General features: G+C 37.1%; 2 protein-coding genes across 6 annotated transcripts; one reads left to right on the forward strand and one right to left on the reverse strand.

The window, feature by feature from the left end:
- Positions 1-327: 327 nt before the first annotated feature.
- Positions 328-9,112, forward strand: LOC149961182 (uncharacterized). 5 transcript variants are annotated; one of them, XM_090175621.1, is made up of 11 exons: positions 328-560; positions 829-1,035; positions 1,108-1,297; positions 1,428-1,734; positions 1,957-2,151; positions 2,216-2,528; positions 2,593-2,900; positions 2,959-3,407; positions 3,555-4,335; positions 4,399-4,474; positions 4,691-9,112. In XM_090175621.1, the coding sequence occupies exons 2-11, from the start codon at positions 852-854 to the stop codon at positions 7,657-7,659; spliced, it is 5,772 nt and encodes a 1,923-aa protein (XP_090031747.1). In that variant the 5' UTR covers positions 328-560; positions 829-851; the 3' UTR covers positions 7,660-9,112. The 5 variants fall into 5 exon arrangements, with proteins under 5 accessions (XP_090031747.1, XP_090031760.1, XP_090031767.1 ...); XM_090175634.1 differs by having other exon boundaries at positions 829-999; XM_090175641.1 differs by having other exon boundaries at positions 329-560; positions 829-945.
- Positions 9,113-10,306: 1,194 nt separating this feature from the next.
- LOC149961183 (uncharacterized) lies at positions 10,307-11,167 on the reverse strand. The gene is made up of 3 exons (XM_090169921.1): positions 11,040-11,167; positions 10,495-10,979; positions 10,307-10,441 (listed from the first exon to the last, which is right to left on the reverse strand). Exons 1-2 carry the CDS (start codon positions 11,119-11,121, stop codon positions 10,504-10,506), a joined length of 558 nt encoding a protein of 185 aa, XP_090026047.1. The 5' UTR covers positions 11,122-11,167; the 3' UTR covers positions 10,307-10,441; positions 10,495-10,503.
- Between the last annotated feature and the right edge of the window lie 1,620 nt (positions 11,168-12,787).

The following is a 12,787-nucleotide window of genomic DNA, read 5'->3' on the forward strand; positions in this document are numbered from 1 at the left end:
TCCAGGTATTTTATAAATTGAGAAAAGACAGTGCTGAAGGGACAAATTTAGTAAGTAATGGTAAAGATCAATTGTAATATAGTAAGACATACACTGATGCTGTTAGAAAAAATTGCATGAAATGTATATAAATCTCGTTTTAGTTACGTGAGTTAAAAGGACCTAGTGGTAACGTAATTAATAGATAATCAAAATTCGACCCTGAAATATCTGCCGCGTCCTGCGACAATTTCCCAGAAAAATAGGCCAGTTGTAGACCAATTTAAAACTTAGTTCGATTGGTCCATTAAAGAGATATTCCTCAATTTTAACCAATCAGCGGGGAGGGTGGGGCGCAATAAGGGCTGTGTGTTCGGAGAATGTTTGATGATTTGGGTTGATTCATTTCTTTTTATTTCCTTTGATAAACAAATTAGTTTCACTTATCATGTGGAATTAGTGGATCATTTTACCATTTTTCAGTTTCTATTATCAAAAGATGACGATTTCGTAAATAAGCGTAATTTAAATCGCTTAACAATCGCGGGTGGCTCAGCGTTGGCTGCTCTCATCAGTTGAAGGTCGGACCCTTGTGTGAAAATAAGCTTAAAATATATTTTTTAGGCTTAATGAGAGGGCTTCCCTAGCTTAAATATTAAAAAGTCTAATATAATGTGGAATGCTGCAATTTCAGTGAAACCGAAGCTTTGTTCATGTTTGTATAAGGCTTAAAAATTGTTACAATTCTTGATATTTCCCTATTAAGCAAGATCATTTTTATAGCTGTTTCTTATTCAGTCTTATTCTCAAGTAACATATAAGACCATTTTAAACCATAATGTTTTGCAGGTATACTATCTTGAGGTTAAATTATGCATAGTCATAATGGGGATGCAGTCAGCTCGAAACAACATTCTACCGGATCGCAGAAAGTTGGAAACAGAAATGCCAATTCTGAGCAGAAAGGTAAATCGGAAAGAACTCATCAAGAACCTACGCTTTCTTTGCATCAGTATGATGGTGGGAAAAATAAGAGAGCCAAAAATAGTAGCATGAGTGCGGAGATTTTGAGCTGTTTTTCTCGAAATGGAGTATAAAGAAATTTTTAACAAAGGCCATTTTTTACAGATGAACAACAAAGGACCAACAACTTTTATTGCCTTTATTGTAAAATTAACTTCAATAATGAAGATGAATTAAATAATCATTGTGCCACTGAATCTCATCAGTTAGCGATTACTAAAGATGATGATAAGAAATGGTTATTTAGGCCTCCTCCCCGAGGTCTTAAAAGAAAACATTTGACTCTTTGTCAAGAGTAAGTATCTTTAAATTCTATTTTAACCTGGCTACTGGTTAATAGGCCTTACAAGTCGCTAGGTGACTTGGGCCTGTGGTGGTGACTTGGGTATTAGCTTAGCTGATAATATTAATATTTTCTGTTTTAGGATTGTTACGAAAGGAAGTTGTAGGTTAGGGGACCAATGTTTGGGTGCCCACAGTGATGTTGAGCTAGAAGAATGGCAGGAGAGATTGGCTTATCGAGAATGGAAACTAGAGAAAGCAAAAAGCGAACATTTGAATGGAAGTTCCTACGCAGAACAACTGCTGGAGAAGTATGTGAAAGCCATAGATCCAGAGTCAATAATGAGAGAATCCATAGAAGGAATTGCGTTGCAAGTGGAACCAAAGTTATTTGCTACTTTTTCTGCCAAAAATAGTACCCATGCCTGGACCTTTAGACTTAAAACACAGGTATATATAATTTTTTATTAGTTTTAGGTCATTTTGAACAAGCTCAGCACTTAATTTTAGGTCAATCAATTTTATGATTTATCTTACCTTGTTAGTTGCTTTTTTTTTGGTTAATAATGTAGGATAGAATATAATTTTTACCAAAATTTGTTAAACAACGTTGCTAATATAAACGATTTAGATTATGGTATCTTTGATTTGATACTATTTTAATTTTTATAGCGTCCTCTGATAGCTGTTAGCCTCTTATATGATAGCCATCGAAAGTATTTCTGTATCCACTCCATGACCAGTGATGATAGGAATATCAAATTAGATCAAGAATGCCAGGAATGGTTCCACCCTAATCTCTCTCAGTTGCTCGCCCGTTCCAGTTCTCCAACCCAGGAAAATCATGTATATTCGTACATTATCAAGGTAAGCTAACTTTCGAAGTATGAATAATTTAAAAATATAAACTAAACTATTACCATCTCTTCAGATTCGTTTTGAAACGGATATATTTGGCACATTTAGACAGTCATTGATTCTAGATTTTGGAATCTATCCGGTGATACAACAGAAACTGTGCGTTGACGTAGTTCCTCCTGATGATTTGGCCCATTTGGAAGAAGTACGAGAAACAGTTCTCTGCATAACGGAGAGATGGAACAGCTCCAACACCCTTTGCGTTCCTTTTGATAGCAAAACTCAAACTTATTCTGACGAAGATCTACGTCTGATTAATTTGTATCCCATTCCTAATCCTAATACGTTCACTATTACCCAGGCTGTCGCTAGTCCATTACCTACTGGTAAATATTGACATTGAAATAAGAGTTAAAAAATTCATTCTCAATAACATCCTTATTTTAATAGAGAGCATGTACAAATCACGTTTTCATGAACTTCTGTACATTGAGGAAATGGCTCAGTACAATTTAATAACAAGATTTAACGTTTCCTCGAAACTTCAATTAGTTGATAGCTATATCTTAGCACCAGGGACCACATCCATTATGAAATATGCCCAAAAAGGAGAGCTATACGCTTGTATGAAACTTAGCTCGGAGGTTTCTGAAGATTTACCAGCTGGGCGCATGATTCAGACAAATTGTAGTTCGGTGTTTTTAGCGCCTATTGTTCCTGCATCAAAAAAGGCTGAAATTCCATCTGGAAAACGGAAGGTATTTCAATTTTAACTGAATAGGTTTCCTCTTTTTAATGCACAAATCCTTTTTTTAGGTCTTCGAAGCTATTATCGAAGATAAGGGCAAGAAAATGATCTATTTGAGACTTCCCAAACAGTGTGTTGCTGAGTTTAACTTAAAACCTGACAGAGAATACGTGGCTGAAGTTCAGTTTCAACTCAATCGGATGCCGTTTTGTGAAATGCATTACTCAGTTGATGGTTTGGGCCCAGTTAGTTTAGTTTTCCCAGAGATAGAGAAACCAATATCAATTCCATCTGTGGACCCCAGTAATCCCCCCTGGGACATAGCCTTGAATGAAAGACTGAACCCAAAGCAGAAAGAAGCCATTACTGCAATCTGTGCACCTAATAACATTCGTCTACCACCTATTTTAATAATTGGTCCTTTTGGAACTGGAAAGACCTTCACACTCGCCCAGGCTGTTAAAGCTCTGTTGAAAAACCCTGAGAACAGAGTTCTTGTCTGCACACATTCTAATAGGTAAGTTTTATTGTTAGAGCTCTCTCTATTTCAAGATAGTGCCAGAAATAAATGTGGTTGCAATTCGTACCATCGAATGTGTTTACTATTTATTCTAGTTGAAAGATCTATGTGGTTAATTAGCCCTACTAATTTTGTTTTTATCAGTGCTGCTGATATTTACATCAGGGAATACCTCCACCCTTTTGTGGAAGAAGGTCATCCTGAAGCAGAACCTCTTAGAGTTTACTACCAACATAGATGGGTAGCCACAGTGCATCAAACTGTCCTCAAGTATTGCTTAGTCAATGAAAAGGAATCATCCATTACATTCAGGCTACCAACGGTAGAAGATCTTGAAAGAAAGAAGATTGTGGTGACAACATTGAGCAGTTCGCGTTATTTAGTCAACCTCAATCTCTCTAAGAACTTTTTTACCCATATCCTAATTGATGAAGCCGCTCAGGCCATGGAAAGTGAGGCCATTTTACCTTTAGCATTAGCCGGAGTGGATACTCGCATTGCATTAGCTGGAGATCATATGCAGTTAAGCCCCGAAGTGTACTCTTCATTCGCGTTGGATAAAAATCTACAGCTTTCCTTGCTCGAAAGACTTTTTGATCTTTATAAGAAAGATTATCCCTGCAAAATCTTATTGTGTGAAAATTATCGTTCGCACAAAGCCATCGTACAGTATACTTCAGATATGTTCTACCAGAATAGCTTGTTGGCTAGCAAGGATCAACCCAAGCATAAAACCTTCTTTCCGTTAACGTTCTTCACTGCCAGAGGGGAAGATGTACAAGATACAAATAGTACTGCCTTCTACAACAATTCTGAAGTTTACGAAGTGGCAGAGAGGGTTTTGGAAATTCATAGGAGCTGGCCCCCTGAATGGGGACCTGTGAATGATGCTAGTATTGGTGTGGTTACTCCATATTACGATCAAGTATGTATCTTTAAGTTTCATATTTGGTTTTTAATGTTCAAATATTTCTTTTTGATTTTCTAGGTTGTAAGGTTAAGGACAGAACTGAGAAAACGAAAGCTACACCATGTTTCAGTGGAGAGAGTTTTAAACGTTCAAGGTAAATATTGTTTGGTTTAAACCATTTTAATTAGTCTTAAGTCGATATGGGCAGATTAAAATGATTGTTTGGCCAGCTAGAGGTGCAGAATAATTCATATAATTAATGCTTTTTTATATAATCATAACAATATATTTATATTTGGAGTTTTTCTGTATAACTTTCTCAATTTATGGCTATTGCAATTTCAGTAATTTTTTTCATTTATTATGACAGGTAAACAATTCCGCGCAATTGTTCTAAGTACTGTTAGGACACTGCAAACGTGTGGTACTGGAAAAGGCATGCATGGTGAAGAACTTGATTATGGTTTTCTTTCGAATGCCCGTCTTCTTAATACGGCCATAACTAGAGGTCAGTCTTTAGTCGCCGTTTGTGGGGATCCCGTTTCACTATGCTCTATGGGTGGGTGTCGTAAACTATGGGAGAAGTTCATTAGAATTTGTTATGACAACGACAGTCTATACGGCATTTCGTGGCAAACACTACAGACTCAGTTAGATGGCTTGGAACTGAAGAAAACTTACATGCTAAATCCCTTAGCTCCTGAATTTATTCCGCGACGAATGCGCATTAAGGCGATACAACAACACTATTCAGTTTTACCGTCTTCCGGTTCAGCCAACAATGCATCCTCTAATGGCAGTTCAGGATTCTTTGGAACTCCTCCTCCCCCTCAGAACTTCTGCAATCCTCAGATGGCTAACTCAGGTTTCTCTAATGGTAACGCCAGCACCAATTCATCTACCACTCAAATGCCCCAACAAGATGGTATAGCCCCCATGTACACTGTTAATCCGTTCCCAGTTCCAGATCTGTACAACCTTTCATACAACTATATGGGCATGCCTGTACCTCCACTACCACCCCACTTCATGCAAATTCCCTATAATGGTCCTCAGTATGGCTATCCTCCATGGTGGATGGGAAACAAAGGTAATCCCAGTCAACAACCAAGCGTTTCCAACGCATTGACCAATTCAACAATGAATCCTGTTGGGGCCCTTGGGAATAGAGAAGTTTCCAAACTGGCTGCCTCTCAAAGAGCTTATGAGAAAGCCAAGAATGGAGAAGCCTTTATGGGGGACATCAACTCCATGCCTAATATCAATTTAAATAACATCAGATCAGGCGTTTCTAAGCCATTGCATTTTCGTGGTCAGATGGATGGAGGAGGATCTATGACCAATGAAACTGAAGATGGTGAACGATCAGTCATGAGTTCGGAGTTGAATAAAAGATTCAATGAAAGATTTTTCCGTCTCAGCGACCGTATGAAGCAAATGGATAATTCTCTTTCTTATAACAATATGGGACTAAATGGACCATTACAGCCCAATTCTAGGATGGAAAGGAGCATCAGGGACTTCAAGAAAGAGAATATGCTAACCCATGAACAAAAGCAAAGACTTTGCTTGCTGGAAGCTGCTTACCATAACCAAGTCTTCAACCCCATACCTCGACGGAATAGTCTGGAGGGTGGTGGCGCTCCTAATAATGGCAACCCATCAGTTCTTCCCAATCCTGTTGGTTCCCAACGTGGAGTTAACAGTCACATTCAGGACCATGTGGAAGATGGAAACCACATTCATCAAAATCAAATGCCCATGCATCAAAATCAAATTAGTCAAGAATCAGGTTTCCAAGGGCATTTCATGCAACATCAAGACAGGTTCATGAATCCTGAAGAGTTCTTGCACCATCAGCAACAGCAGCAACAGCAGCAGCAGCAGCAGCAACAACAACAACAACAACAACAACAACAACAACAACAGCAGCAGCAGCAGCAACAACAACAACAACAGCAGCAGCAGCAACAACAACAACAACAGCAGCAGCAGCAGCAACAACATCAACTTCATCAACAACAGCAGCAGCAGCAAGTACAAGGACCCCAAGCACACCCACCTGCTCATCTCTCTTTTCCGCATCCCAGAATGTTAAATGTAGATGATATGCCCATGAAGGGATTCAATGGTTTTGATGGAATGAATGGCTCTGTACCTCCCATGATGGCTTTAAGACACTTGGCAATGAATAATGAGATGACACAAGAGCAGTTTGCTGAACGATTTTCTCAAAGATTTTCAGGTGGGAGTGGGGAACCCTTTATGGAAGGTGGTATGCCAGTTGAAAATGGATTTCCTAGACGAAGAGCAGTCTCTGCTGCTAACCCATTAACTCTGGAGCAAGTTGAAGCCATTCTGTTGTCTCAGGGTTCGAGTAATGGTGTCAATATAGGCGGGGTTGATGCAGCAATTCAAAGAAGAATGCTGCTTGAAGAGAGACATAGACAGATGAAAATGAGAGAGGAACAGAATGCCCTCAGAATGAATGGAATGTCTGAAAATATCATGCAGCGTTTTGAAGAACCATCTCTATCTGATCGTATGGCTAGGATGTACCTTGGTGGTGTCAAACCCAATAATATTGGTTTCAATCCAATGGGTGGTAATGAACGAGTTTTTCCACCATTACCCAAAGGGATACCCATCCCAGAGCACCAAATGAACAATCAAATAGTGCAATCTTCCCTAATGAACAAAGATCCGATGCTCCAACCCACCTCACCACCCCAAGATTACAGCATAGAAAAGCTGCTTCAAGTCAGCGCAAAAGTGTGGGCTGAACCAGTTTTTCCTAGTAACAACGCCCCTCCTCCTCAACAACCACCTCAAGCCCCTCAACCTCAAAACATCTTTGCTCGAGCTCTTTCAGAGAATGAACTTTTCGAAAGACACCAACTGGATCGTCAGTCCATGATCGGATTGCCTCCATTTGGGAATTTTACCTCAAATACAATGAGACCATTACAGAACCAGCAACATCATGAACAACAGCCTCAACATCATAACGTGGAGGATATTAAGAATTTTAGACCCATGCTTCAAGCTAACGGCCAACCACACGGTGGAGGGCATTCTATGTTTGCTAACAACATGCCACCAAATATGATGGCGATGAATGGTGGTACTCCAAATAATCTACCACTTGGGGAAAGCCGTCTTCTAGCTCATATGACCAATGGGCATGATCACGAGCCAGCTCCACCTATAATGAATGGAGTCCTGGATAAACATGAAGCAGGCAGGTTAGGAGGAGGTTTTAATCTGTTTCATCACAAAACTATCCTCACTAACGAAGGTGAGGAAGAGGATAAAGGTTTGTATAGTAATGTGTTCTGATGGCTGTAGCCAGAAATGTAGTGTTCAATATATTAGCCTTATATTACTAGGCCTATTGAAATTTTTTTAAAAAAACTCTTACCGTTCCCAATTTGTATCATATTAAAAGAAATTTAAAAAATACAAAAAAAAAGAGTAAAAAAAAAACTTAAAATAAACCAAAAATATAATAAAAAATAATATAAAAAATAAAAATATCTTTCCCCCAAAAAAAAAGTTAAAAATATAAAAACACAAAAAATATTGATGTTCCTTTTGTGGAAACTGTAATTATTTATATAGTTAGACTTATTTTGAAGTCTTTTCAATGTAAATAGTGATTAATAGTTAATCATAAAATCAAATGAAAAAATAAAGTAATTAAAAAAAACAAAAAAAGTTGAAAAGGTAAAAAAAAATTCACCATAAAAGTTACACATAACCATATCAATTGTTTTTTTTTATTTTATTACCGATTAATTAAATTACTAATTAACAAATACTGGTAATGTTAATTAAAATATTGGTTCTGTAGTTATTTTTCCTTAAAAATGATATGGCAATTTATGTTTTAAATACTTCAAATATGAATTCCCAATGTTTGATTTTGGTTTTTATGTGAAGAACGTATATACTTTTCTGAAAGAAGAAATTACTAAATCCCAAAATATTTGGAAACAAGTAAAAATTGTATATTATATCTGGTTAAAATCTTTTGCTTTTGGAATAAGTGTAATTTCATTATTTCAACTTCTTGTACATTTTGTAACATAAAAAGTACTATTCCTAATTCTGTAAATGTCCCTTTTTCCAAATCTAAAATCACGTGTTTTTGTACTATAAACTCGACGTGCTCTTGGCTGTATAGCGAAACATAAATCATGCTTGAAGTGTGTTTTAGACAATTTAATACGAGATCTAGAAGTTCCATTTAATCTAATACATAAATTTGTGACAAAAATAAGTAAAAAAAATTAATGTGAACTAAAATTAGCATTCTTTGTAAAAAAATAACGATTATATTGTTATACTGAAAAATAGGTTTTAAGATAAAATTTTAGTCTTTATAGTTAAAATAACGAAAAGGTAAAAGAAATGTTCCCGGTCCTCCTGCCTGGCAGGTTTTTAAATTAAATTTCTGAACCCATTTTTTGCATAATTAAACAATCCGCTTTATTAGGCCTAATTTAACTTCGTTTTAAAAATAAAAAAAGATAGCTTCTAACTTTTTTTCTATTTGTCGTATTAATATTGATATAGAGTGTGAAATGCATTTGTATTGTGTTCTTTGACTTCAAATGAAAACTTAATATAGGAAAAAATTTGAAATTGAAAAATGAAACCAAGCTAATAATTTGTAGCTGGTGTGCAGAATTTTGAATTAGGTTGTATTTTTGGTCAGCGAGGAAGTTAAATTCCTTAAAAAAAAATTTGTCAGCTGTATAATGATAAAGAGTACAATAAACTTTCTTCAGGCAGATAAGTCTTACAAAAATAAATTTTGTTTATTTTTTAATTAAGTTTAACAACTCTAACCTTTATTAGTTCTGTTTGTTACTCTAGCTGTTGAGTTTTAAATTTATCTAAATTTTTAAATTGTAACAATGACGTTTGAAAAATTCTGAGTTAAAATTGAGGAGCTGGCACTTTATAGATTATTTTAATAAAAATCAAATTAATTAACTTTTTGGATTTAAATCAGATTATTTTATTTTATTGATTTTTATACAATTAATGGCTCTTTCATAATTAACTGATATTTTACTTTTATCAGTTAGCTAATCTCGAATTAAATATGAAATCTTAATTAAAATTAATTACTATTCAATATTTTAGTTTGCTCAGATTTTCTAAGTATTTTAATTTTTTTAAGAACCTATTTTTTGCCAATTTTTATTCCCCCATCAGACATGGGCAAAACTCGTAAAAAACTTTTGCGAGTGATTTCGCGACCCACTTTTTTCCACTCTCCGAAGAACAACTCCACTCGGAAGAGTGGAGTTTTTCACTTTTGTAGTAGAGCTACACTGGCAAGAGTTGTTTTTATTCGTATTTTGAAGAACAGCTCCACTCGTAAGAATGGGGGTTTTTACTTTCTGTAGGACAAGCTCCACTCGTAATAGTGATATTTTTCACTTTTGGTCACTCGCCAAGCGAGCTCTTTGGAAAAGAGTGGAAATAGTCTAGGTCAACATTTTAACTCTTTCCGATTTTGGTAGTTTTCAATAAAGGCGGGAAATTCGAGTTAAAGTTTTCAAATGTGATTCTTCTTAATTTTTTTTATTGATGCAAGAATGTTTATTCAAACGTATTTTGGAGGTATGTTAATTAGTTCAGATATTTCAAAAACTACATTCAATTTCAATTTATTTAGCACTTAGGTACAAACTCAAATCTATTTAAATACATTTATGGTTCTAATTATAATGGCCAATTAAATTATTGTAGTACATGGAGGTTTACTTTCTTTCGCGGGTTTCCATTAAAATAAAATAATTAGGTGAAATTCACATTTTAATTTAACTTAGCACTAAACTTGAGCACTTAGAAATCTTGGGAATCTATTATTTAAAATAACTAAAGTTGGTTTTAAATAAGGCAAATTAAACTAAAGAGACAGTTAAATATTTTTATTACGTAAATTAAATAATAAGTTGGTGAATTTCATTGAAAAGAATGGTCTACGATCTCAAGCAAATTTTCAGTCGCCGTTGGAAGACTTGGCTCCCGGTAGTGACGTTAGAAAAAAAAGCTCAAATTAAATCCCGAGAAAGGCGCAACAGTGGTTTTTGTAATTTATAATCTAAAAATTATAATTAATGATAACTGTCCTTGCAAATAGTTATTATTACTTACGGAAGTTTGTTAATGGATATGTTTATACTCCTGGTACATAAGTAAGGTCGCTATACGAGGGAGAGTGATACGGCATCGCCTGTAGCTGTATATGGCACCGGCTACGGAAAACATTCGCTCTACATCAGCAGTACAAGCGGATATAGAGATAACTCTTTGAGCTAGAGTACTGAGAAGAGTAAATCTCTTCTGAAACATCTTCCAGTACTCCAACGGCTTTGTTTTTGCGTTTACGTTTTTCTCGGAAAAATAAACTTCAATCTCCCGGTCGACGTCTTGGATGGATGGTAGTTCCTTAACAATATCTTCATTCTCGGCTTCGTCCCTACAAACGGTTAATCTAAAAAGAACCTCGGCTGGATCTACGCGCTTCGCTTTCTTGGGAATTGGTGGCTGCGTTTGGTCCGATTCAATCAAAACCGCGAGGTACTTCTTCAGCGTAGCTTTCGCTTTCTCCTTATCGAAGATTTGGAAACTGGGGTTACCTACGTTTAATAAATGCTAAATTAGAGCTTATTGGTTGACGTAAAAATAGACCTACATACCAGAGAAGAACTCTAAGAGAAAGAGCTTTTGTCTTGGGTCCAATAACGCCGCCACAACGTAGTCTTCGTCGATAATTTCCATTTCGAATCGCAACCTCAACCGGCAAAGCAACTCTTTTCTAAATGATTTAAACACCGGTACCTTAGCGTCGAGTAGTTGCCGATGGATCTTAACAAGCTCGCCAATGACCAAGTTGGCCACCGGCCCTTTAGCTTGAAAAATATCTGTTGCCTCCTTAAACGGTTTTAAAAGCATCAGCAGCTCTTTTAGCAAATGGAGGTCGTTGTCATCCGGTAAGGACAAGTCGGTGGCAACTTTCTCATACTGGGCTGACATGATCGTCGTGGCTAAAGATTTCAACATGTCAGGCTGGAAGAATTCGCCGATTAAATAAAGTGAAGTTAAGCAATTTAATAAGACAAATCCATTTAATACCTCAACAAGGCGTTCAAGGGCCATATACGTGGCGTTCCACCTAATCCCGCCAATTGATTTGATATCTTGGCCATTCGGGGAAATATCGCGGAATGCCTCGGACCACTTTGTTGACCGCTGCAGAAAAGTTAACCAGGAGTTGACTTTTTTAAGGACGTTTTTTGCCCGTTCACTTTCTGGAGCGTCTATGGCACGGTTCACTACAATCTGTAGGGAATGGGATATACATCTTTTCCGCTTCCAGCAGGCAGGTATCTCAATATCTAACTCCTGGTCTACACCGAAGGATATTACATCGGCACATCCTAAATTGGACGAGGAACCGTCTTCGTCTGGAATTATTATTTGCGTCAGAGGATTCTAAGCTGAAAACCCGATTGAAGTACATATTACAAAATAAAACCTACTTCTTACGTTCTACAGATAATATAACGAACCTTCGTCTAGCGTGACGTCGCTTTCTTCGGCTACACTTTCCGTTTGCACCTCGTCCTCTGACGACAGACACGTTGAAAAAGAACCATCCAGATCAACTTCTGAAACCTGGCTATCGGTACTCGACCTCTTTGCCTTCGGAATCATCGCAGCCAAGCTCAAAGCCTTCGAAATATTGGCCGCGTTGTCCGCGCCAACGCGTGAAACCTAGATTAAGAAATTAAGTTGAACGTTATCAGACCGAGATACACCTATAGATCACTTACCCGGGACGGCTCTATGTTACATTTGGCCAAGATTTCTCGCAACATCTTGTAAATTGCCTCCCCAGTGTGGCTCCCCGGAAAGTGGGCGAACGCCACTAATAAATTCCGAAACTCAAAGTTTGAGTCAATAAATTGGGCTCGCACCCCTATCACAGACTCCCTTCGCCTGCTGCTCCAGATGTCCAATGTCAGATGTAGATGTTTGTTCGGAATGGAATTCAGTACGCTCTGGAATTTTTGCGAGAAATAAAATGTATTTATACGATACCGACGTTTTTTTTCTTTGTTGAAGTCTAACTTTAAGTCTCGGGGTTAGTTCTTCCTCGACGATGAAATCCAAATCCCTGGTTAATTGGCGCCGCGAATACACCGTCAGCGCTGGATTAGCAACGGAAATCGCAGTGCGAAATCCTTCTCTCTCAACTGCACTGAACGATATATTGGTGGTGGCTACCATATTAACCAGGGCTCGTCGGAATAGAAGCTGTTGGGGGTGTTTGGAAGATAGCTTCTTCGTAGTTAAAGAAGGTTCTGGAAATATTTGAAATTTCATCCGCTACTAGAGGCGTCAGCGAAATGTTATGTATATCCTATGGTAAACGACAGTATAC

This window comes from Leiobunum rupestre, chromosome 1, assembly GCF_980474605.1.
Source record: "Leiobunum rupestre chromosome 1, qqLeiRupe1.1.hap1, whole genome shotgun sequence".
NCBI lineage: Eukaryota > Metazoa > Arthropoda > Arachnida > Opiliones > Sclerosomatidae > Leiobunum > Leiobunum rupestre.